This window comes from Carcharhinus amblyrhynchos, chromosome 20, assembly GCF_965287045.1.
Source record: "Carcharhinus amblyrhynchos chromosome 20, sCarAmb.v2.hapA, whole genome shotgun sequence".
Lineage (NCBI taxonomy): Eukaryota > Metazoa > Chordata > Chondrichthyes > Carcharhiniformes > Carcharhinidae > Carcharhinus > Carcharhinus amblyrhynchos.
Genome location: NC_137343.1, coordinates 39,306,983 through 39,334,032, shown reverse-complemented (window position 1 = coordinate 39,334,032; position 27,050 = coordinate 39,306,983). Strand labels below are relative to the sequence as shown.

Sequence of the window (27,050 nt, the reverse complement as noted above, 5' to 3'; positions counted from 1 at the left end):
TCTGTCGAAGAAATGATGCCAAACGTAAGAACATAAGAAATAGGAGCAGGAGTAGGCCATCTAGCCCTTCGAGCCTGCCCCACCATTCAATAAGATCATGGCTGATCTGAAGTGGATCAGTTCCACTTTCCCGCTTTCTCCCCATAACCCTTAATTCCCTTGTCTACCAAAAACCTATCTACCCTTGACTTAAATCAAAAACCTATCTACCCGTGACTTAAGACATTGTCCACGAATGACCTAGTTCTAATTTTAAAACTGTTTCTGCTCCGTCCTGGACCTCCCCCACCAGAGTAAATAGTTTCTTTCTAACTCAAAACTTCACACTGGTTAGCCCAAATTCTTGAGTCAACCAGTGTGAACCGTTTCCAGATCGAATGTGGCACATCCATCCTTGAAGGAAAGCACCATTCAATTTGTGCCAGTGATCTGCCTCAGTGCCAGCCCGTACTATTGTTTTTAACCTGCTGTGTATGTGATTGCTGATCAGTGATAAATGTGGCACAGTTTTGTATTAGACATTAAGACCATAAGATATAGGAGCAGAATTCATCCCATCCAGCCTGCTTTGCCATTCAATCATGGCTAATAAGTTTCTCAACTCCATTCTCCCGCCCTTTCCCCTTAACCTTTACCAATCAAGGACGTATCTATCTCTTTCTTAATACACTCAATGACCTGGCCTCCACAGCCTTCTGTGGCAATGAATTCCATCTGACTGAAGAAAGTTCTCCTCATCTCGATATTGCCCCATAGACTCCTTCCAACCACAGACAATCATCCCATCAGCCTCAAAAAAAGCTTTCCATCCAGATCCCCAGAACTCAATGGTCATTCTCTATTCTCCACCAGCTGCTTCCCTCCCCCTCAACCCCACCCTCTTCCATTATTTTTCCCTCCTGGTATTTTTCCTCCTCATCTTCCAGCAGCATCGACTCATTACTTCTGCTGATGGGAGGTATCCTCTGATATCTCACCCAAAATCCATTTTCATAGGATCATAAAATCTCTACAGTGCAGAAGAAGGCCATTCGGCCCATTGAGTCTGCACTGACCACAATCCCACCCAAGCCCTATCCCCATAACCCCACGTATTTATCCTGTTAATTTCTCCTGATACTAAGGGGAAGCTAATCATGGCCAATCAGCCTAACCCACATATCTTTGGATTTGCTTAATTTGTCAATCTAAAGGTTTTTAAATTTTATTTGTTAGTGTCACAAGGCAGCGTGGTAGCACAGTGATTAACACTGCTGCTTCACAGCTCCAGGGACCTGGGTTGGATTCCCGGCTTGGGTCACTGTCTGTGTGGAGTTTGCACATTCTCCTCGTGTCTGTGTGGGTTTCCTCCGGGTGCTCCGGTTTCCTCCCACAGTCCAAAGATGTGCGGGTTAGGTTGATTGACCATGCTAAAAATTGCCCTTAGTGTCCTAAGATGCATAGGTTAGAGGGATTAGTGGGTTAATATGTAGGGATATGGGGGGAGGACCTGGGTGGGATTGTGATCAGACTTGATGGGCTGAATGGCCTCTTTCTGCACTGTAGGGTTTCTATGATTCACTGCAATCCCCTAGTTGCCACTCTAATGCCTGACTGGGTACACTGACGGCGAATTTAGCATGGCCAATGCAACAAACCAACATGTTTTTCAGACTCTGGGAGGAAACCCACGCACACACAGTGACACAAGCTGAGAATCGAAGCCGGGTGCCTTGTGCTGTGAGGCAGCAGTGCTAACCACTGTGCCGCTGTCCCACAAGGTAAAGTCGCCAGAGTCCCAGATGACCTTAGGCTGCTCTCCCCTTTGGGTCGGGGGGGGGGGACTGACTGGTGGTGATTTAACCTGAGGATCGCCACACCCCAGGTGAGGGGCAAAGTTGAGAAGGCAGGACATGAATCTACACTGTGGATGTTGGCAGGTCAGAACAGAGAGCAAGTCAAGCTGGTCTGATTGGAGAAGGAGTTAAAGGAGCTGCATTATAATGTGAGGTTGTAATATATTTGGGTGTTGCTATTTAGATTCTTCGGCACTCAAGAAAGGACTTGAATTTGAAAAGCATCTTATAATAAATCTCAAAAGCATCCTTAATCAATTCAAATAGAATTAATTCCACTGGAGTGCAATTAGTGTTGTCCAGTAGACAAGTGGACTCATCATTTACTAATGTGAGAGAGGGACATTCACCTCTGCTTTGACTGGCTAAAATGTTTTAAGATATGTTTCAATGAGATGAGATTGCCCCATGAAAGAGATGTGTGACACGGGCGTTTGTAGTAAAGCCACTTCAGTGCAAACACAGGCAAAGCATTTTTATGGAGCAAGGAACAGGTTGCTAAAATTCTTACAGTGGAGAATCAGGAAAAGAGGCAATTCTTCCCATTGTGAGGAAGGATCATCAGGCCCTCTAATCCTGTAAAGAGAACAGGGAGCTAATGGGAAAGCTTCTCTTCGTATCATTGTTCTAAGATTTATACTTTTGGAACAGAAGGGAAACATTTCACTTTACTTGAAAGAAGCCTCATGGTTATTGTTAAGTATGTTGGGGCAGAGCTCCTTTAAGGGAACGGATCATGTGATCTGAGGTGTGGGGTGAGCTGCTTGGGATTTGTCCTGCAATCAATGCTTGGAGTGTGGAGTGAGTAGACTGAATGAAAGATCTATGCCCTCTGACTGTGGAGTAGTTTTTGAGGAGATACCTCAGTACTCAGAGGTTTAAGACTACATTTCTGCATTGAAGCCTTCTTGTTTGTAACATGCACTCCAGAATTCCTCCGCGTTGTTGCAGAAACAGTCTGATTTGTAGTTCCAATAAGGCAACCAAGACACAAACTGATCCATGTGCCATTATAAAGAAGGCCCAAAATCGAGCTCTTAGTTTTTAGAGAAACAACTGATTGAATGATTTTTTTTTCAAATGTGCTCTTTTAGTACTATTTTCTGCAAGAGTGGTACAGCAGGACGGTGCAGATCACTTAAGCAACACAGGGGAGATCTCATTGAGACGTATAAGATGATGAATGGGATGGATAGGATAGAGGTGGAGAGACTCTTCCCGCTCAGAAAGGACAGTAGGACTAGGGGGCACAGCCTCAAGATAAAGGGGGGGCGGTTTAGAACGGAGTTGAGGAGGAACTTCTTCACTCAAAGGGTGGCGAATCTCTGGAATTCTCTGCCCATTGAAGTGGTGGAGGCTGCCTCGCTAAATATTTTTAAGAAGCGGGTTGATGGGTTTTTGATAACAGAGGGGATTAAGGGTTATGGGGAGAGGGCGGGAATGTGGAACGGAGCCACGACAGATCAGCCATGATCTTATTGAATGGTGGGGCAGGCTCGAAGGGCCAGATGGCCTACTCCTGCTCCTATTTCTTATGTTCTTATGTTCTTACAGCTACATCAAAGCAGTGCACAATGTGTAAGTTAGCACTGCTGCCTCTCACAGCACAAGGATGCAGCTTGTGTCACTGTCTGTGCATGTTCTCCCCATGCCTGCGTGGGTTTGCTCTGATTTCCTCCCACAGTCTGAAAGACGTGCTGTTTAGATGCATTGGCCATACTAAATTCTCCCTCAGTGTACCTGAACAGGTGCCGGGGTATGGCGACTGGGGGATTCTCACAGTAACTTCATTACAGTGTTAATGTAAGCCCCCTTGTGACATGAATAAATAAATAAACACCTTACTCATCCCAGTTATACCATCCATCAGGAAGAGGCTGTTGGGCACAGAGTAGAATTGAGATTGATTGAACTTAATTAGCATCATGTTGACCCCTGGGTATCTCACCAGAGTTGAAACAAGATGAAAATGTGTTCAGGCCTTTACTTAAAATGACCTTCATCTCAATGAACATGGAGAGGAAAGAGACAGGTGAATTCAATAATGGCCTCAAATTACTGCCAAAATTAAGTAGGCTTGGGCCTACTTTTAGCATCAGAATGTAACTCCCTCCACTGCACACCATCCTTTAGGAAGAGAGGCCAAATAATCTACACCCATATTGCCTTGACGAAGAATAAACACTCATCAACTTCTGAAGCAAACACACCTGCAGTCTGGCCATTTATTTCATTGACTACAATTTGCACCTTAATCACTTCCATGCAAATACCTTTCAATAACATTTTGCATCAGAAGTCCTTCTAAATAGAACCAATGACAGGAACAAATAATACTCCTCTTGGTACAACTGATTGAAAGAAAGACTTGCATTTTTATAGCACCTTTCACAACCATTGGATGTTCCAAAATATCTAAGAGTCAGTTGAGTATTTGTGAAGTGTGCTGTTTTAAGTAGGAAGTGCGACAGTTTGATACAGCAAGTTTCCATGAACAACAGTGTGATGGTAATATGGTGGTCATCTATTCTCATTGGGGATGTTGATTTCGGGATAATCATTGGCCAAGATTCCAGGGAAAATCTCCTCTTCTGTTGTGCCCTGGAAATTTTTGCAGAGCCTTAGTTTAATATCCAAAAGACTGCATGGCCGTCAGTTTCAGTTTTGATTTTGAGACTTAAGTTCTGGAGTGGGGTTCGAAACCACAATCTTCTGACTCAAGAGTGCTGCCAACTGCAACACAGCTAACGTTTGGGGAATGGCTGCCACTCTTGCTGGTGTTTCTGCGGCATCTTCAGCGCAGTAAAACCTTTCAATGTGCTTCACAGTTGCGTTGAACTCAAACAAAGGTGGGATGGAAGAGTTGGGCAAATGGTTCAAAGTGTGGTTGAAGGGAGAAGTATTATAAATAATAGTTGGGGGTGGTGGGATGAGTTTAGGTTTTTAAGTTTATTTATCAGTGCCATAAGTAAGCTTACATTAACATTGTAATGAAGTTACCGTGAAAATCCCCCAGTTGCTACACTCCGTTGTCTGTTCAGGTACTGAGGGAGAATTTAACACGACCAACGCACCTAACCGGCATGTCTTTTGGACTGTGGGAGGAAACCTTTCCCCATGGTAGGCTACTGCAGAAAATGCAGGTGCATGGGATTGAGGGTGGTTTAGCAGTTTGGATCAGGCATTGGCTAGCTGATAGAAGACAGAGGGTGGTGGTTGATGGGAAATATTCAACCTGGAGTTCAGTTACAAGTGGTGTACCTCAAGGATCTGTTTTGGGGCCACTGCTGTTTGTCATTTTTATAAATGACCTAGATGAGGGTGTAGAAGGATGGGTAAGTAAATTTACTTACGACACCAGAGTCGGAGGAGTTGTAAACAGTGAGGATGGATGTTACAGTTTGCAGAGGATGTAGATAAGCTGCAGAGCTGGGCCGAGAGGTGGCAAATGGAGTTTATTACGGAAAAGTGTGAGGTGATTCACTTTGGTAAGAGTAACAGGAGTACAGAATATGGCGCTAATGGAAGGACTCTTAGTAGTGTTGACGAGCAGAGAGATCTCGGGGTACATGTGCATAGCTCCCTGAAAGTTGGCACCCAGGTTGATAAGGTTGTTAAGAAGGCGTACGGTGTGTTAGCTTTTATTGGTAGAAGGATTGAATTTCGGAGCCCTGAGGTCATGTTACAACTGTACAAAACTCTGGTGTGGCCGCACTTGGAGTATTGCGTACAGTTCTGGTCGCTGCATTATAAGAAAGATGTGGAGGTATTGGAAAGGGTGCAGAGGAGGTTTACCAGGGTGTTGCCTGGTATGGTGGGAAGGTCTTATGAGGAAAGGCTGAGGGACTTGAGGTTATTTTCGTTAGAGAGAAGAAGGTTACGAGGTGACCTAATTGAGGCATACAAGATGATCAAAGGATTGGATAGGGTGGACAGTGAGAGCCTTTTACCTCGGATGGTGATGGCTAACACAAGGGGACATAGCTTTAAATTAAGGGATAGTAATTATAGGACGGACGTCAGAGGTAGGTTCCTTACTCAGAGGGTAGTAAGGGCGTGGAATGCCCTGCCTGCAGCAGTTGTGGACTCGCCAACTTTAAGGGCGTTCAAATGGTCAGTGGATAGGCATATGGATAACATTGGAATAGTTTAGGTTAGAGGGTCATTAGATTGGTTCCACTGGTCGGCGCAACATCGAGGGCCAAAGGGCCTGTACTGCACTGTAATGTTTTATGTTCTAGAGCATCCAGGGGAAACACACGCAGACACAGGGAGAATGTAACTTCTGATATTATAGCTAAGACCTGTTTCTGCATCCTCCTGGTGCCTAGCCTCAGAGAATCTGGCAAGTCAATAAAAGCAGCTTGAATCAATACCAGCACCTTGCAGTTCAAAGTGTGTCTCAGCATGTTTTATATTGGAGCAGGAGTTTCCCTGGGCAGAGGATGGGCTGATGATGAAGGGAATGGGTGTACCTCAAAGAGAGATGCTTTTTAAGTGGTTTTTGAAGGAAGGGGCAGATGGACCGGCAAAGATCCAGAAGATCCTGGGCTGAGCACAAACAGCCCTAATGCTCGCAGCAAAATCACTCAAACCAGTTGTCAGTGATTTATTCTTTTCATCGCGCCTTCAGATTTTGCTTCATTTAACCTGGGGGAATGTATGGGAGCTACCTGGAATAGGTCGCTCTCATAATGATTGAGATCAGGAACCTATACCCTTATCAACCCAGAAAGTTAATTAAAGCTGACAAGCATCCTCAAAATAACTGAGAGGTCATAAAAACAGCTTCAACTATAAGCCTGTGATGGCTACTTACACTGAAAGAGCAGTGTAAAGCAGAGTTAGGATACTTTATATTGCAGCCCCACTCAAAACATGTTTAATGGAAATGTTTTTTCATTTCTTTTGATGAAGTATGTCAGCTTAAGATGGATTAATATTGGTAGACCCGTTATATTTGTTAAATCTTTTTAAGGTTATCACATTGTTAAGGTACCAGAGCAGAAGCCCCACAGTATGCTGTGAAGTCTGACTAGGTGCCACAGTTATATTTAGGTTGGCATTAGTGTGAGGATAAGGTTTTTCGCTCTAGGTATGATTCTACTGACATACTAGGAAACTTTTATCAAAACAAACTTTATTTAACAATGCAGTTTAACTATAATGAATTAATTATCTTAAATTTTACCAATTGAAATGCTTAAATATGACTAAGATACACTTCTTTACTGCTAACTACCTCTATTAGTTCTAATTCAAGCAATATTCCTCTTGTAGACTTAAACTCCCTTCAAAATCAATTAGCAAATAACACAGGCTTACATGTTTTTATTTGTTACCAGTCCTAGAGCTTTTGAACTTCTTTGGAATGAATGAGAGACAAGAGACATTTGCCTTCTGACAGGCCTCAAACAGTAGCCTCCAGAGAGAGAGAGAGAGACAGAGACAGAGACAATTCTTGCTTCTTTCAGGTCTAGATAGAAACTCTGACTATTTAAAAGTAAAAAACTGTGTGGTCTCCCTGTAAACTTAGCTGTGCCCATTCACAATCCTCTGCCTCTATCAATCAACCTAATCAAAACCCTACTCTGAAATCTCAGGGGAAGTCCAAAATTAACAAAAATGTATTAACTCAGATTAAATCAAACACATCGCTAGCAAGAATCAATAATTAGTCTGCATTCTCAACACGTGAGCTGCCTGGTGCAGACAAACAGGTACCATTTAAAACAAAGCTGAATTTTAAACACACCCCTGATAAAAAACATGATCTAAATACATTCCTTAAAGACACACTATCATCACAGAATTCACAAAAAAGCCTATCTCTCATCTCTTATCCTCAGTTCCCAGTCCAAACAATGATAGGATACTTGCAATTGAAGAATGCCTTATTATACTTCAGTCAACCAGAAATACCCCCCTAATCCCCATAGTTGCTTCAGTTTTTTAAAAACAATTTCAAGTCTTTCAGCTTCACTGTTCTCTCCAGAAGTGCACTAAAGGGGTTAATCACTGTTGTGTATTGACCTATTATCTGTAAAGAGATGGGGGCTAATTAGCTAGGAACTAATTGTCACGTGTAAGTGTTGTGGGGGCGACATTTCACAGCTGCACCAGAGAGGCATGCAATGTGTGTGACAGAAAAAGTGCATTTGGCCTTTTTTTTATACAAGGCAATGTGATAAATATTAAACATAAAGAGCTTTCATCTTTCCAAGCTTAAAGTGAGATTATTCTCAACATCAGAGAACCAAAAGACAATGCAAACACAAAGCAACTCTCCATGTGAAGAATAACTGACAGTATTTGGTCCTACACTGACACCTCATTATTTTGATTTCCATCCCCTTGCCCAATCTAACAATTTAATAAGCAGTCATTCATCTTAAATATACCTTTCTAAGATCACCCCTCAGCCCTCTCCGCCCTCCACCCCCACCCCCACAAGTGATTTAAGCAATCTCCTCCTTTAACCACTGCTGTCACCAGTCAAGTCCTACTCCCGTCTCCCACCTCTTGCGGCTTCTCGGGGGAATTAATTGAATGTTGCTGCTGTATCCTTCACAATTCCCACCCACAGTATGCACTGGCGTTGGGAGGGCAACAGGAGGAAAGTCTTGCGAATGTGCAGCGCTGAGAGAGAGAATAGCAGCAAGCAGCACTGAACAGACTGACGAGGAGTGAGAATGGCAGGTGTAGCCAGGATTGACACTGAGGGGAGGACACAGTAAGAAGTCTCACGACACCAGGTTAGAGTCCAACCAGTTTATTTGATAGTAATCTTACAAGCTTTCGGAAACGGTGTTCCTTCGTCAGGTGTGTGGAAGGTTCCAGACACGTCGCTCCAGAACCTTCCATACACCTGACGAAGGAACACTGTTTCCGAAAGCTTGTGGGTTTACTATCCAATAAACCTGTTGGACTCTAACCCGGTGTTGTGAGACTTCTTACTGTGTTTACCCCAGTCCAACGCCGGCACCTCCACATCATGACTGAGGGGAGGGAGCAGGAAGGAGTGCTGAAGAGAAAAATAGGAAGCTGCGCTGAGAGGCGTAACTGGGAGCGATGCTGATTTTCATCCATAATTTTCACCCAAGGATAAGTGCGCAATGCCCTGAAGACAAATACAGAAAGTGCTAGAAAATCTCAGCAGGTCTGACAGCATCCATGGAGAGAGAACAGAGCTAATATTTAGTTTTGTCAAACTTTCTGCTGCCTCAGACACAGATGCTAAATTCCCCGTCAGTGTACCTGAATAGGCGCCGGAGTGTGACGACTAGGGGATTTTCACAGTAACTTCATTGCAGTGTTAATGTAAGCCTACTTGTGACACTGATAAATAATCCTTTAAACTCATTGCTTCAGACTCTGTGTAGCAAATCCACAAACACCCTATGGACGGCATCTTCAGGGCATTAAGAAAAAACAAGATGCCGTGGGTGCTGGAATCTTAAACAAAAGCCAAAAATGCTGGAGAAACTCAGCAAGTCAGACAGCATCTGTGGAGAGAGAAGAGAGTCAACTTTTAGAGTCTGAATGACCCTTTGTCAGAGCTGAAGACAAGGAAAATAGGATAAGATTTATACTGATAGAGGGATGGGGCATTGATTCTGGTGTGGGAGCCTGATAATGCTATGACAATTTATTATTACAATGCCCCATCATTGGCAGGGGAGGGGACAATCGCTTCATGTGTTTACGCCAACATAAAATGTGACTTTGCAGTTCATAGAATCCCCACAGTACAGAAGGGAGGCCATTCGACCTATCAGGTCTATACTGACCACAATCCCATTAATGGCTTGTGATTTGTGCTGAACTGTGACATTGACCCTAGGAAAGAGACTGAGGGTAAGGGTGCAGTTGGCAGTCCTGTCCCATCAGAGATCCATCTACCCCTCACTGAGTAGACTCGCTCACTCTTCACTTGCGCAGGGTTAAAATCCTGGAAGCATCATCACCACATAACAACATCTTAACTGCATAGTCTACAATGGCTCATGAAGTAGATCCATCGTCACCTTCTCAAGGAGAAATAGCAACAATGTCCACCTCACACAATAAACATTTTCCAAAGAGCAGTGGCCACTGTGCAAGGCTGTGCATGGCTGCTGGCATTGACAGAACATGAATCATTGACCTCCGAGCAGGATAAGTAGGGATTGAGGAGAGTGGGGGTGAGGATGATGCCCTAAGGGGGAAATATGATTAACGATTGGGTTGGCAACTCTCCATGATCGCCAGCTCCGCATGGAAGCATGCCTGAATTTGGAGCTCTCTTCCAATCCAACAGCTTCTTACCCCCCTCATCATCTCCAATATAGAATCAGAGACCGAATGGCCTCCTTCTGCACTGTAGGAATACTATCATTCTTTTCTTTCCACCAAAGTGAGCAACCTCACATTTTGGAAAAAAATGGGCGGCGCTGTAGCACAGTGGTTAGCACTGCTGTCTCACAGCGTCAGGGACCCGGGTTCAATTCCAGCCTTGGGTGACTGTCTGCGTGGAGTCTGCATGTTCTCCCTCTGTCTACGTGGGTTTTCTCTGGGTGCTCCAGTTTCCTCCCATAGTCCAATGATGCGCAGGTTGGGTGCATTGGCCATGCTAAATTGACCCTTAGTGTCCAAAGATCCATAGGTTAGGGGGATAAATGTGTGGGGTTACGGGGATAGGACAGGGATGGGCCTGGGTAGCAAGCTCTGTTGGAGAGAATCGACGCAGACTTGATGGGCCAAGTGGCCTCCATCTGTACTGTGGGGATTTCATGATTACCATTTAGAGAGAAACCATTTGGCCTGCTGAGTCTGTGCCAGCTCCCTCTAACAGGAAATCAGAACCGGCAATTTTACTTCGCTGGAAGTTCTTATCCAAATCCCGTTAAATGAAGGAGTTCAAAGGGTGATGCAGTGGTTAGCACTGCTGTTTCACAGTGTCAGGGACCTGGGTTCGATTCCTGGCTTGGGTCACTGTGCGGAATCTGCACATTCTCACTGTGTCTGCATGGGTTTCCTCCAGATGCTCCGGTTTCCTCCCACTGTCCAAAAGAGAGGTTAGGTGCATTGGCCAGGCTAAATTCTCCCTCAGTGTACCCGAACAGGTGCTGGGATGTGGCGACTAGGGGATTTTCACAGTAACTTCATGGCAGTGTTAAATGTAAATTTACTTGTGACAAATAAATAAACATTAAATTTAATGAAGAAAATCTAAGGGAGGCTGCATTTTAAAATAATTCCCAGACGATTTTTCTCCCTGGTTGTGTCAGGGGGAAAGCCTTCAGGGTTGAACTTTCCGTGTGCACGCCTTTTTTAAAAAAAAAATCAGGTTCGTAAACAAACTGCCCCTTTAAGGCTTTCGGAGAGTTGGGTTTCCTGCTTCATGAAGCTCTCAGTACAAGATGAGTTCCTGCTGTTTTTATAAGCACAACATGTCATTAGCTGAGTTGATATTCTGTGCAATGTTTAATATACTGTAAGCATAGCCCAAGAAAAAAACCAAGCTGGAAAAGAAAAACCTCATTTGAAATTTGATTTGATGGAAGTTAATCTCACGGAGGAAAATAATCCAAATTTCCACAGCTGTAAAGCGGCATTAGTCACGAGACTTAAAGTGTGGATTCTATTTGGAAATGACATTAAAGAAAAACCCAACTGTGGTAAATACTTGGAATGTAAATTAATTACCCGAGATGTGTTCCATGTGTTCGATCTTTATTTGTTTTATCCACTTATTTTTGAAAAGAGCGAAGCCCAGAAGGCGCCTATTTCTTTCACGGTGAGGTCAAGAGAATAGCATTTGGGAACGCCAGCCAATTTGGTCTCCACCGACCGTGTCCACACCCAGTGTCATCATTGTGTGTGACCTACCCCCCCAAACCATCAGTGGCTCTTTCTATTTATTTCTGTCTTATTTATTAGTCTTTGCCCCTCCCTTCCTTGCACAACAGACTGAATTCCTGGAGTCCTCAAATGACGGGAACGGATGTTTTTAAAGTTTATTTAAAGCTTACTTATTCGTGTCACAAGTAGGCTTGCATTAACACTGCAATGAAGTTAATGTGGAAATCCCCTTGTCGCCCCACTCCGGCGCCCGTTCGGGTACACTGAGGAAGAATTTAGCACAGCCAATGCACCTGACCAGGACTGTGGGAGGAAACTGGAGCAGCCGGAGAAGATCGGGAGTGCTAGGGGACGGAAGTGGGTGGATTCCCTAGAAAATGCCAGCACTGGGCAATGTGTCAGTTTCAAGGTGGCAGCGCTGGCACTGGCAACGATCACCAGTTCAGGGGGAGGGCAGTACAGGATTCCGGCTCCCCTCCAGGTGAAGGCTAGTTAACACAGCTTAGAATGGGGTTGGGGGGGTGGTGGTGATGGCAGACAGGTAAGTGGGGCCAAGATCACGGGAGGATTTTACTGCTGTGCTCACTACAGAACTGTAAAATCCCGCCCGAAGCTAATGGACCTTTGCATGGTCCACCTCCTGCCCCTTACAATCCAGTGGCGGACAGAATGGGAGCCGGTGCAGACACGATGGACCGAGTGGCCTCCTTCTGTGCTGTATTATTCCATGTTGCCACAGCAGGATGACATTGAAGATGCTGCATTGTACACATTGGGAATGAGACATTTAATCACGTTATATTTACGTCAGCGGCACCTTTAAGTGCAGTTGGTAGGCTTTCTGTCTCATGGAAGATAAATGTGAAAGGTCAGACATTCAGAATTCAGAGTGTTGAACTCGGCCTTCAGCAGTGCACTGTTGATTGGCATAACTCTGCCATTTCCAAGGCAACGTCTCTCTTCAAAAACCGGGAGAGAAAAGCCCTTAAAGGGAAGCGACTGTTAGCTCAATAATAATACCTGGAAATTGAGCCGAAAGACTCAGGAATTCCTTCAACTCCTGTTCTGCTTGCAAATTTCTCTGTACCAGTCTCGCAGTACAGCAACCACTGACAGGCTTCCGGCATTTCAACAGATATCATCATCAAGGAATGCAATGGCCTCGTCAAATCATTGATCATTTTAACGTTTAGAACCAGAACAGTTGACTTTGCAGATCTGCGAGTCAATGTATTTCAGTGTGAGACAAATCACTGGTTCGTGTCAGTTCTGATTGCAGGAAGGCTGGCATCTAGGCATGAGAGAACTTTAACCACCAGGTCAACGTGTAACTCGTATTCATCGAATCCCTACAGTAGAGAAGGAGGCCGTTCGGCCCATCGAGTCTGCACCAGCTCTTCAACAGAATGCCTGATCCCAGCCCAACCCCATGCAATTACCCCTCCTAACTTATACATCCTTGGATACTAAGGGGTAATTTAATATGGCCGATTAACCCAACTCGCACATCTTTGGACTGTGGGAGGAAACCGGAGCATCCGGAGGAAACCCATGCAGACACGAGAAGAGCGTGACAGTGACCCAAGGTGGGGATCGAACCCAGGCCCCTGGTGCTGTGAGGCGACGGTGCTAACCACTGTGCCACTATATTCACCAATTGAAGGAAGACTAATGATTGAATGGTTTTGGGTTACATTCAGTTGCAGCACAAATTAACCCGTATTTACTCAATTGGTCACACTTCAAAAAAAAGAACTTAAGGAATAGGAGCAGGAGTAGGCCATTCAGCCCCTCGGGCCTGCTCTGTTATCTAATAAGAGTAGGGCTGAGCTTTGACATGAACTCTATTTTCGTTCCCTTTCCTCAAACCTCTCGAGTTCCCTTTGCCCGAAATTCTATCAGTCTCAATTTGGTGAGAGAAGTCTCGCCAAAAAAAATGGCAGTGTTGGTTCCGGCGAGAAAAACAGCGCGTTTCTCTCCTCCAGAGCTTACCACACTCTGCCACAAAGAAAAGCTGGCCATGGTTCATGCTGTCATTTAAGGAGCAAAGCCTCAACCCGCCGGCAAAGCCCGGCTGCACTGAGATCAAGGTGCCATCTTTAAAGGGCACCCTGATCAGAATGAACAATAACCACCCCAAAGATTGGAGTCAGCATTCACCCTGCAAACCCCTCAAATGGAGCCCACAGTCCCCACCACCCCAACTGGAGTGGGCATTCACTACCCCCCTCACCCCTCATAATTAGAGCTGGGATTCTCCACCCCACCGATCCTCAGCCCCACATGACTTTACCCTCAAACTGTTACCCTTAGGTCTAGAATCGCCAGCCTGGGGAAGCAGAATTGAACTTGCCAAGCCCTTGCAAAACTTTATACATTTTAATTACGTAGAATCATATAGGATATAAGGTGCAGTGAACAGGCAATTCAGCCCAGCCAGTCTATGTTGGTATTCCTCGTCCACTTGTGCCTTTTCCCATCTCCCCTCATCTACCTCATGTCACTGTAACCCTCTATTCCCCTTTCCCTCAGATGTTATCGAGTTTACCCTTTATTGCATCTATATTATTGACTGTAACCACTCCCTGTGGTAGTGAGTTCTACCTTCTCGCTACTCTTTGGATAATGACGTTTCTCCTGAATTCCCTAGTGGATTCCAGGCTGACTATTGATGGCCTCTGGATATGCCTTTCCCCAGAAAAAAGAAACATTCTCTCTCATCACTCTATCAAAACCTTCCATTGCTCGGAAGGCTTCTAATAGATTATCTTTTTTCTCGAGAGAAAAAATGCCCAGCCTATCCATGCATTCCTGATGTGTAAATCCACAGATTTCTTGGGATAATCCTTGTTGATCTTCTTGGCTCGCTTTCTAGTTCCTCATTTTATTAAGATGGTGAATAGAACTGAACGCAGTATTCTGCCAGTGTGATCTAACCAAGGTTCGACTTGGCTTGTGGCATAACTTTCCTGCTTTTCAATTCTACATCCCCAATTTTCAAATCAATGAAACTCAATGAAGCTCTTCTAAACTTCAGAGAATAAACGTGCATTCCGCTCAATGTCTCCTCACAGGACAATCTCCTTTAACCCAGAATCAGTCTAGTGAATCTGTTGTAGCAGCCACTCCCAAGACAAGTATATCCTTTCTTAGTGAAGGGGACCAAAACTGTGGACAATACCTCAGATGTGTTGCCACAACAGCGAGATTTCCTTAGGCGTATACTCCAACTCCCTTGTAATGAAGGATAAAATACTGGTTACCTTTGTAATTGCTTGCTGTATCTGCATCTTCTATCGTTAGGAATAGCCCACCACCTCTCCCATTTTGTCTATCTTTCCTAAAAGTCACATTCCCTGGAGTATAAAGGATGGAATTTTCCAGTCATTCATGCCAGCAGGATTTTCCAGTCCCACAGCAGTGAACAGAGATTTGGCAGAGCGCCAAGTTCTCCCTCCTTGTTTGTAGCGGCAGCAGGGCGTTAATGGCTGGAAAATTCTGCCTCTTGGCCAACCAGTAACCATGCTTCTGTAATGGCTATGGGATCCACACCATCTATCGATATCTGTACATTAATTTATCAATCTTCCGACTCCTATGTGCATTCTGGTATAGTGCCTTTGATTTTATTTTTCTCTCAGCCTGATGTGACTAACGCCCAATTAACCTTTCCCGACTCTTGGACCTTTCCTGACACCGTTTGCTTGATTTTATCCAAATCATTACACTTCAGACTTGGAAATCTACCCTTAGGCGGCGCGGTGCCGCTGCGGTTTGCACTGCTGCCTCATACCATCAGGGACCTTGGTGCTATGAGTTTGATTCCCAGCTTGGGTCACTGTCTGCGCAGAGTTTGCACATTGTCCCTGTGTCTGCAGGGATTTCCTCCGGGTGCTCCAGTTTCCTCCTACAGTCCAAAAGATGTGCTAGTTAGGTGCATTGGCCATGCTAAATTCTCCCTCAGTGTACCCGAACAGGCACATTGCAATGTTAATGTAAGCCTTGTTGTGGTACCAATAAATAAACTTAAAACTTTAAACCTGAATCCCACTTCCCCCCTCATTTGTTTAAAATTCCTATCTGTCATCTTCGTTCTTCTATTCAGCTGGACATTGATACCTTAGACTTCTTCAGTACTTTGCTTCACCAGTTAGCTAATAATGTAAATCCTTGCTGACTGTAAAGGTGCATTTTCACAGACTTCAAAAGTGAACAAAAAGGTATTTATGAATAAGAATTCTGCTCAAAGGGGCAATCAGCACATTGGTCTTGGCTCAGTGGTAAATCTTCTCAACTCTGATTTGATTTGATTTATTATTGTCACATGTATTGGTGTACAGCGCACTATACAGACAAAGCATACTATACTTGGAGAAGGAAAGGAGGGGGGTGCAGAACGTAGTGTTACAGTCATAGCTAGAGTGTAGAGAAAGATCAACTTAATGTGAGGTAGGTCCATTGAAAAGTCTGGTGGTAGCAGAGAAGAAGCTGTTCTTGTGTCAGTTGGTACGTGACCTCAGACTTTTGTATCTTTTTCCCGACGGAAGGTGGAAGAGAGAACGTCTGGGGTGCATGAGGTCCTTAATTATGCTGACTCCTTTGCTGAGGCAGTGGGAAGTGTAGATAGAGTCAATGGATGGGAGGCTAGTTTACGTGATGGATTGGGCTATGCGCATGACCCTTTTGTAGTTTCTTGTGGTCTTGGACAGAGCAGGAACTGTACCAAACTGTGACACATCCAGAAATAACGCTTTCTATGGTGCATCTGGGAGCAAAGAAGAAAATGGAAACATTGAAGTTTGTGTAGAGAAATGGGGTGTAATTTTCCCTAAAAATTTCTATTGTGAGGAAACGGTGGGAATAATGGAGCGATGTATGCTGATCTCTTAGGTGCACTGCATCACAATCTGTCCACACTCAGTCACCTTTTTGGAGAGTTGGGAGTTTTGCATCAGTAATGGAGGAGGCAGGGCCTTAACACTCCAGAGAGCCTGGTTTCTGAGCACTCAGGTGCTGTTTTGCAAGGATGCTCCGATCTCAGAGTGTACTGGTAGAACTGCCCCCCCTTCCACCTCAGCCAACGGGCAATGGGAACCCCACCCGCCACATTGGTAACATGTTCTCCCACCAATCCCCGACACAAGTCACTGGCATCGGGGGGCCTTCTGGTGGCTTCCCCTGCCCAAACCCCGACATGCGCTTCCCCATCAAAACTCTTGACATGCTTCCCCCCCCACCACTCCCCGCCACCCCCTTCAGGACCCCCGACATGTACCCCCATCAGGACTGCCGTCACGATCCACCTCTGAGCAAACCCCTGTCAGACAGTTAGCTGTGATCAAACTACTCCAGTTAATAGGAAAAGGCACGGTGCTCAGGATGGAAGTTCTTTTCACACTTCTTAGGCCAGTGTCAACATGAATATAGATTGAAGGTTCGTTACACTTGCTGCTTCGCACAGCATGGTCTTATAAGTCTTAAAGAATAATCTCAAATCCATCATGAAATTGATTGGGTCAGTAATTGAGGCAGTTCAAGGCCATTGCTGCCACACTCTATATATTAGGGCACGGCACATGTGCCACTTTACCTAACCCTGAATGGCATTTATCCAATTATAACAGAATAGATAAAATGCTTGAAGCTTCACCTCTCCCCTTTAGCTAATGGAGGATTTGTAATTGCAACTGATGATGCAAAATATTGTTAAACACTGTTAAAAGCACCTATGAATTAAAGGTCGATTGAGTTTGATACTTAAAAAGGTTAATATCTTTTTTTTCTGTAGATCTCGTCGGATTCCTACACAAGACAGCTCAGAGAATTGCAGCCAGCCCTCTCCGTCTGAACCCTGGGTCATCACCTACAAACCGTCAACCATTTTGTTCTTTAAGAAAAAGCTGAAGGACCAACACGGAGATCGAAGTCCACTTGTGGGCGACTAACTGTCCGTGGTGGCAGAGAGCTCGCGCGCGCCCCAAGAACCTCCGCCACTAGTCCTCAACATGGAAGCTCCTTTGAATTATCTTTCAGTTGCAACATCCGGCACTTTGATACCTCAGCGTGGAGGTGGCTTCAAGCTCACTGGATTAAGCACTTCACAACGGTCACACGCATTCACGCAACGCCCCATTTGCAACACCGGTGGGCTGACATCTCCCAAACACCAGAGTCCAGTAAAAATAAAAGATCTCAGCCACTTTTGTACTCTTTACAGCTCAACACGGAGTAGGCAATCACCAGCATCAGGCTTTATGTTATATTGACTGGAATTCTATTGGGGTCTAATTAGGGAAGAACACTTCGCTTGACTTTCAAAATCTTCCTGGAAATAGATGCAGACTGATAGTGATTCCTGCGGTGACTCTTCTAGTCTGTTCATGCAACGACCGTTCAGTCCTTTAGGCTTGTCTGCACTATCTAACTGAGCTCTACGGGTGATTTCTTAACAGTTGCAGAAGAGCAACAACCTTTTACACCAAACCTGCTCTTAAATGATCAAATCTAATCTGCAATCGTCTTGCAGGTAAGGGACCTGAGGAAGGGGACTGTGAGAAAACTATTGTAAAATCCACAGTAAATGGCCAGTCTAATGCAGCCTTGGAAACATTCATTGCTGCTTCACTGTGAAGTTGAAAGAATCGCGCAAAGGAACCAGAAATATGCTCACGCGTGTAAGCCCATTCCTGTAATCCATTGGGAATAATGGGCTCAAGGGTGAGCTTTTGGAAATTCTATTACAGGGGAATGCCAAAGTTCCCCTTGTACTGAAATTATACTAAAACCAGTGCTACACGTAGGGCCGAGTGAGCTGGCGACGGTTCTGTTTTGTTAGAGTTCCCTCCATTCAGTCAAAACTAAACTTTAAACAAGCCTCTCCTGCCTTTTCAGAAAAGCTTAAGTCCAAAATAAGTATCGCGTGCATGTGCAAAGTCTCACTTATATTTTGTTTCTACTTCACCCCTTTAGTGTCTGATGTTTATCCCTCTGTTGGGTACCCTTCACGTTGCACAGTTGCCTGTCACGAGTTTTGGGCATTGACTTGATCCTGTCCTACACCAATACTGGCGTGTAACTAGTTTTATAATCTCCACAAAGACCAATAACATTTAAAAAGAAACTTCTGATTAATAGCTGAAAGGAAGAAAAGTCAAGATTTCACTTTTTAAAACGTTGACTGTAACAAGTGGGTGGCACGGTAGCACAGTGGTTAGCACTGCTGCTTCACAGCTCCAGGAACCTGGGTTCGAATCCCGGCTCGGGTCACTGTCTGTGTGGAGTTTGCACATTCTCCCTGTGTCTGCGTGGGTTTCCTCCCACAGTCCAAAGATGTGCAGGCTAGGTTGATTGGCCATTCTAAATTGCCTTTTAGTGTCCTGGGATGCAAAGGTTAGAGGGATTAGAGAGTAAATATGTAGGGATATGGGGATAGGGCCTGGGTGGGATTGTGGTTGGTGTAGACTCGATGGGCCGAATGGCCTCCTTCTGCACTGTAGGATTCTATGAAGTGACTAAAAGCACTATTGACTAAACGTAATTTTCTTTTTGTAGGCAACTTATACTTTCAGATACAGAGAACATTCCCCTTTTTTATATTTAATACCCATTGCACTGTCCATGAAATTACAATCCTTATATTTATTCTTTCATGGAATGTGGGCATCGCTGGCCAGGCCAGTATGGATTGCCCAATTGCCTTTGAGAACTTAGTGGTGAGCTGCTGTCTTGAACTGCTGTAGTCTCACCTGTTGCAGGTAGACCCACAGTGCTGTTCGAAAGAGAGTTCCAGGATTCTGACTCAGTAAAGGAATGGGGATATAGTTCCAAGCCAAGATAGTATGTGGCTTTGAGGGGAACTTGCAAGTGGTGCTGTTCCCATGCATCTGCTGCCCTTGTCCTTTTATGTGGCAAAGGTTGTGGGCTTGGAAGGTGCTGTCACCACTGAAGGTAGACACTTCTGCCACTGTGTGTCAGCTGTGGAGGGATTGAATGTTTAAGTTGGTGGATGGATGCCAATCAAGTGGGTTGCTTTATTCTGGATGGTTTGTTGAATGTTGTTGATCCACAGTTATTCCAGATTTCAATGGGTTCCTATATCCCAATTTTACCAAATAGTAACTTTGAGTGACTGTGTCCAGGCACTTTCCTTAGTGGGTTTCTTAAATATACCACTAGCTATAAAACCTGTTCCAATGATTCTTCTACTCCAAGGCTATTCTAGAACATGGAAGGCTGCAGGCTGTATCTCTTCGACTAGAGGTCAACTCCCTCCCACACCTGGTCGAGGTAATCACAAGGCCAAGTAGCCTTCTCTCTGTTGACCACACAGAACCTCTGCTGTCTGTCCGTGATATTAATTGCTTTGTAGGGAAGCCTGTAACCTGATCTCAGAAATGACTTCCTATGTCCATTTCCTCATGTCCACATAAAACGCAATAACCTCTTGCGCGGGTAGGAATGCTAATTAGCTATCCTTGATCCTAACTTCCTTTCGTTGTGGAAGTAAATGGACGGTCTACAGCAAAATTGTTTACAACCTATACCCAAACATCATTCTGAGACTTTGGGGATGTCTACTCACTTCAGGCTCAGAGACTGCTGTCATTGTCTCTGAATGTAAATACCTTACACCTCCATCTCAGTAAAACAGTTGAAGACTTCATGTGACCTCAAACAATCAAACTCAGGCTTATTGACAACACACTGCAGAGCAGGTCACATGATCCCCATCATTACCCCTAAATTTAAAGTCACAGTCCCAAATATAATAATCCTACCAACCTCATTATTGTAGCAGTTCCCCCAAAGAAAGAAAAGATATCACCATCGGGAGGAGTTTTCAAAAACAAAATATAACGTTCTGTAACAACTAACTTACAGTTAAGTTATGGCACACAGTAACATCCTCTGCCACCTGCTGTCATTTTGTCCATGAACAGTTCATCCCATCATGGTTGTTAACCTGTAATAATCAAATGTGCGTAAGATTTAGGGTCCGTTTCTCATCAATTCTTAAAGCTCTGTCAGTCAAATGGTGGAGAAGTGGGTTCATTGCTTTCTCGTAGCGATTAAAGTTCACAGTTGCCGGAATTTTCTGGCTGTTCATGCCAGTGGGATCTTCTGGTCCCGCCGCCAATGGTGCAGCCCTGCCGCGGGTTTCCTAATGGCGTGAGGTGGAGTCAATGGAGAATTTCATTGACAGCAGCGGGACTAGAAGATCTCTTCACAGGCCAACAGCGTGCTGCCTCCCGCCACTGAGAAAGACACCTCAGGGAGGCCAGAAAATTTCCCATTGTTTCCATGTCCTTGGTTCAAAGATGGCACAATTGATTCAGTTCAGTCAAGAACAATATTGCTAACTTGTGATAGTCCGTCTGGTTTTGGAATAGCTTAGACTGAGAGGAAATTCTCTGTCATGATGCTTTTTACACTCTGGAACCCTTTTGGTTCTTCTTTAATATTCAACATTATGGGTCATCGGGATGTTTTTTTAACTCAATCTTTGGATCACCCTGTTCTGATTTTCTCTCCTGATTTCCATTCTCTCCCACAGCTGTAGACTCTTTAAGGTCCAGATCAAAAACGAGTGACTCAGCCAAACAAACATCGAGTCCTCTTTTCCATCTTTAAACACAAGATTACGATTTTTCTCCGATGCTTTAAGTAGTTTGTTGAGGTCTTGTTGATGGTTAATCAAAAAGTCTTGGTGCTCTTTTTTCAGCGCGTTCCCTTGGAGCTTTGAACTTCCATCACCACAACTTTTGCTCAACTCCTCCTTTACAAGAATATCCTTCTGAAGTTGCAAGTTTGTTTTCTAAATTTTAATATGCCCTCATAGTTCCAAAATAACAACACTCGGCAGATTCAAATTATTTTGGTTTACCGCACCGTCTTTATTTGTTTGCTCATTAGCCTGGAATGCTGCAGTATTCTGTTTTGACTCCTGCAACGTAGGCAAGTTCAAAGCAGATAGATTCACTTTGTTTGTGTTTGATTTTAACTCTTTGCTGCCGGTTAGATGTTTCAAGGGTTCTTTACCTGCATAAGTCTGAGCTTTTGATTCTCTGATCACACATTTAGTTGCAACAGTACTCTCTCCAACAGGATTACAAATAATACCTTGTTCATAGAATCACAGAACCCTACAGTGCAGAAAGAGGCCCTTCGGCCCATCGAGTCTGCACCGAACACAATCCCACCCCAGGCCCTAACCCCATATTTAATGGGATTGAGGGTTATAGATAGGGATATGATCAGCGAAGGGCCTGTTTGTGCTGTAGTTTTTATACGTTCTATGTTCTATATCCTTACATATTATACCCACTAATCCCTTTAACCTACGCATCCCTGGACACTAAGGGGCAATTTCTTAGCATGGCCAATCAACCTAACCCGCACATCTTTGGTCTGTGGGAGGAAACCGGAGTACCCAAAGGAAACCCACGCAGACGCCAGGAGAACGTACAAACTCCACACAGACAATGACCCGAGCAGGGAGTTGAACCCGGGACCCTGGAGCTGTGAAGCAACAGTGCCAACCACTGTGCTACCGTACCACCCAAATATGTGTTCTTTGAATACGTTGAATATGTTGTCAATTTTACTATCCCAGAAGATGGCAACGACATATCCCCCGTAGGATCATTTCTTATGTGGAATCAATGATATTATCAGGTAACTTTGACATGATTCTACAAGAACCCATTTAACTTCACTCCACACAATGAAATAGATGAAAAGTTCCATTGATCCCCTGAATTAATAGATTTCTCTTTAGTGAACTCTCTGGAGAAAAGTTTGCATCTTTTGCGAACATCGATCTTTGAACCCAACCCATATCATGAATAATAATAGTTTTTTTGAGTCCTTTATCAGACAAAAATGGAGTTACTTCACCTTAAAATACAAAACTCCCATAATATTCTATGTTTGAACTAACTCTCACATTAGGGTGTTCATAAAGCCACACTGGAGCATTTTGTGCTGTTTTGATGTCCTTATCTGAGGAAGGATGTCCTCACAATGCAGAGTACAGCAAAGGTTTACCAGGCTGACTCCTGGGATCGCAGGCCTGTCATGTGCGGAGAGACTAAATCCGTTTGGATTATATTCACTGGAGTTTAGGAGAGTGAAAGAGGATCTCACAGAAGCTTATAAAATTCTAACAGGGTTAGACAGGGTAGATTCAGAAAGAATGTTCCCGATGGTGGGAGAGTCCAGAACTAGGGGTCACAGTTTGAGGATAAGGGATAAACCTTTTAGAACTGAGATGAGGAGAAATTTCTTCACCCAGAGAGTGACGAGTGTGTGGAATTCACTACCACAGAAAGTAGTTGAGACCAAAACGTGTGATTTCAAGAAGAAATTAGATGTAGCTCTTGGGACTAAAGGGATCAAGGGATATGGGGGGAAGGGGGGATCAGGATATTGAATTTGATGATCAAAATGAATAGCAGAGCAGGCTTGAAGGGCCGAATGGCCCTACTCCTGCTTCTAGTTTCTATGTTTCCATGTTTTTATGAATTTTTTTAACCAATTTTAACTGTTGGTACAGCACTCTCTGGAGAAACACTAGACATTCTCAAAAAAAAGGCTACTGGCTTTGGTCTTAATTTCCAGCAGCCTGCTTTTGTATGTCCTATCATATAACAATGAAAACATGTTGACCTCCTTGAATCATTTCTATCCTCTATCCTATCTCTTCTATTACTTCCAGGATAATCTGCATTTTCAGTTTTGCTATCCTCCTCATTGTAATTAGGATTTTGTTTATCCTTTTGATTCTCTCTCCAGCTTTTTTGTGGGTTCGCAAACAATGTTTTGCTACTCCCCATACATTTGTGGGTTAATTCATAACGCAGCCAAAACTGAAACATCTCTTATTTTTAAACCTTTATGGGATTCCAGGCAGGACTCGATTCTGAGAGAAAACTCTCTTTTTTAATTCTCCCAGTAACGACACCTCTCTGAACTTTGCAAAACAGTCCTCCAACTGACTTGACTGTAACCACCGATCAAATAGCCTCTCTTTTTCTCCTGAAAATTCCACCAAGGTCTGGTTCTGTTTTTGTCTCAAGTTTCTACATTTCTGTCAACTACTTCTGGAACCAGCTCATAAGCATTGGGTGCAGCAAACTTTACCATACCTGCAGACTGTTCATTCGAAAAGGTTGAATATACCTCCAATTACTTTTCCTACTTCATAATGGGATTGTGGAAATTGTTTGTAGGCACTGTAACTTTGTAGCAATTTCCTCAAGTGATGCTAAAGTTTAAAAGTTTATTTATTCATGACTCAAGCAGGCTTACATTAACTCTGCAATGAAGTTACTGCAAAATTTCCCCTAAATTTTGACATTTAGCAAATACTTCTTGCTAAGTCAAAATCATGAGTTAAGTCTGACTCATTGTCAGATCTACCTGACTTTGTGAGACTGTGTCCAGATAGTCTTTAGGTTTCAGAAGAAAACTAGCCCTAGTTTCCAGAGGGTTTTTTTTTAATCCATCAGCTGTAAAACCTGTTCTGGTGATGCCATTCCCCTTCACTTTGCCAGAACAAATTTCCTGGAATCTGTAGAGAGATGCAGGATGTATTTCTTTGACTCCCATCGTTGTGGTAGCTCGCAAAGTCAAACAGCTTTTCCTTTCTGCTGACCATACAGAACCTCTACTGTTTGTCTTTGATAGTCATTGAATTATTTGGAAGCCTGTAACCTGATCTGAACAGTGCCTTCCTCTGTTCTCTTCTGCGTGGCAACATGAAACATGCATACAGGTAGAAATGTTAAATATCTATCTTTGATCCCAACATCTTGGAGGTAAATAGACAGTATATAGCACAGCCTTTTAGAACCAGATACCTATGATATCTTTTTGGGATTTTGGGAGATCATGGTGAATGTGGAGCCTGCTGCCAAATAGAAATGTATTGCACCTTCTTCTCAGTAAAATAAAATAAGCCCTCCTTTGATCTCTTATAATCAAACCAATCAGGCTTAGTGTTAAGCATACTGCAGAGCAGGTCACATGACCCCCTTCATTTACCCTTCATCCAAAGCTACAGTCCCAAATATAATAATCTTACCAACCCCATGACTCTAACTTTAGACAATTAGGAGGGCATGTGTGAATGGATGGGACTGAGTTCTCCTCCTAGGAAAGCATCTCCCTGTGTTCAACATTGCCATTCTGTTCCCCCAAAACCCAGGTGAGATTGTAAACTGACTCTGTACTAGATACTGATTGCCGACCTGTGTCATTTAGCCCTGTGGCCAGGCACTGTAAGTGGGTGTAGAAAGGAGTTTGCATTGGGTCGGACCGATTGAAATGTTCAGTGAGCTTGGTTCAGGTTCACGTTAATGCCTTAAGAAGCACTTTCTTTTCTGTAGCATAATAAGTTTTGAAGGCCAGTAGACCATCTTTCTAATTGCATCTTTGGAAATCATACAAAATGAGTGTTACAGAGAAGGAGAGATCCATGTGCAATTCAAATTGAACCCTCCCCCTGCTTTCCTCAACCAATATTGTTTCATGGTCACAGCTGTCCATTTTTTCATAGGCTGCAGGGCTGAAAATTCGGAATAAAAACAGAAAATGCTGGAAAATCTCAGCAGGTCTGGCCGCATCTTCGGAACAGTTCAAAAGAAGAATCTTATTTGACTCCAAATGCTAACTCTGCTTCTTGGATACTACGCCAAATCCGTTGAGTTTAAACAGCATTTCCTGAATTCTAACATCCGTAGTATGTTGCTTCTAAGAATAAGGTGACATGGGAATTAATGATTCGTTGATGCATTGGTTTTAGGGAGTAAAGTTTGTGAAGTAGGGGCGGTGTGCCCCCAAACCAGGAGCCCTGAGGTGGGCCCAAATATGGGCGGGAGGCCTCAATAACTTTGATAAGCTGTGCTATCTGCACCTGCCCAGTTGAAGAACCCCCCACTTCTTGAAGCTTACCTCACTAAGCAGCAACCCATGGGGGAGACCCTGGAGTTGGCTGTGGACTGGCAATAGGGAAGGAGAGGATTGTGATGATGGGTGATGGGAATTTTGGGAGCTTCCAATTGGCATGAGAGATTCAATGACCTTGGTTCAGGTTCACACTTATCCCTTGAGAAGCACTTCTGTAGCTTAATAACTTTTGAAGATCACTGGACCATCTTCCTAATTGTATCTTTGGAAATCATTCAGAATGAGTGTTTATAGAGCCTCAAAATCAGTCTTTGTTGCACATTTGCACACCTGCAAAATAGGCATGAAATCCATGTTCTACCTTTTGGAGCTTAGCCACCTGGTATTCTAGTGCTGCAGCTGTTAGGCTTGTTTCAAAGATTTAACGATCTTCATTGACTAATTAAATTATTATTGAAACTTGGAGCACGGAGGGTGGTTTCTATCTTCACCTGGCAGTAAGGATATTTCAGCTGCAAGTAATAAAAGAACTAACTTCAGAAAATAAAATCAAAGGTAATGGTTTAATAAAGAAACTTCATTACTCCAACACTTGGGGCCACACCCTGGGCCATACAAGCTCTCCACAATTCCCATCTGCTTTCCATTTATACCAGATCAGCTGACCATCTCATCATCTTGCTGTTGGTTACATTGTCTACTGGGGTGGCGCGGTGGTTAGCACTGCTGCCTCACAGCGCCAGGGACCCCAGGTTCAAATCCCGGTTTGCATGTTCTCCCCATGTCTGTGTGGGTTTCCTCCGGGTGCTCCGGTTTCCTCCCACAGTCTGAAAGATGTGCTTGTTGGGTGCATTGACCTGAACAAGTGCCAGAATGTGGCATCTAGGGGAATTTCACAGTAACTTCACTGCAGTGTTAATGTAAGCCTTACTTGTGACACTAATAAATAAACTTTAAAATAAAGTTTACTGCTGACAGCTGACCCTCGCAGCCTGCTACCGTTGTAACATTACCGAGGCTGGAGTGTTACGGCTGGTCGCGCCAGAGGGATTTTCCCTTCCCGCTGTAGTGAATGGAGCTTTGGCTGGCTGCCAAGTTCTCCGAGCTCGCTGCAGCGGGAATGTGGCGTAAATGGCTGGTAGGATCACCTGCAGGGTTTCTCTTCCTGTTGAGGAATGCTGCTTATTGCGGAGCCTACACACAAGGCAGCACAGCAGCCAGGGTCTGAAAGGAGGAATGCAATGGCAACTTGTTAGAGCTGAGGTAAATGGCAGTATGTGGAGCTGTGGCCAGTGATGTATGAAATTACAGCCTGTCAGACATTAAAGATTTAGAGATAAATCCAAGCTAATAAACCTCAGGCTAAATAACTTCGATATCTGCCACAAACAGCCGGTCTCTGCCATATATCAAAGGGCAAAATAAACATTGCTGGTCACTAAAATGATTTCCTTTTGTTCTGTA

The 27,050-nt window shown here is 44.0% G+C and overlaps 1 protein-coding gene across 1 annotated transcript in view; it reads left to right on the top strand.

Annotated features, from left to right (window-relative positions):
• Window positions 1-26,284, top strand: part of kremen1 (kringle containing transmembrane protein 1) — a 162,261-nt gene extending 135,977 nt beyond the window's left edge. The window contains exon 9 of the mRNA XM_080208431.1: window positions 17,467-26,284. Coding sequence (XP_080064557.1) covers window positions 17,467-17,623 — 157 coding nt within the window. The 3' untranslated portion in view covers window positions 17,624-26,284. The remainder of the gene's footprint in view (window positions 1-17,466) is intronic.
• The last annotated feature ends 766 nt before the right edge of the window (window positions 26,285-27,050 follow it).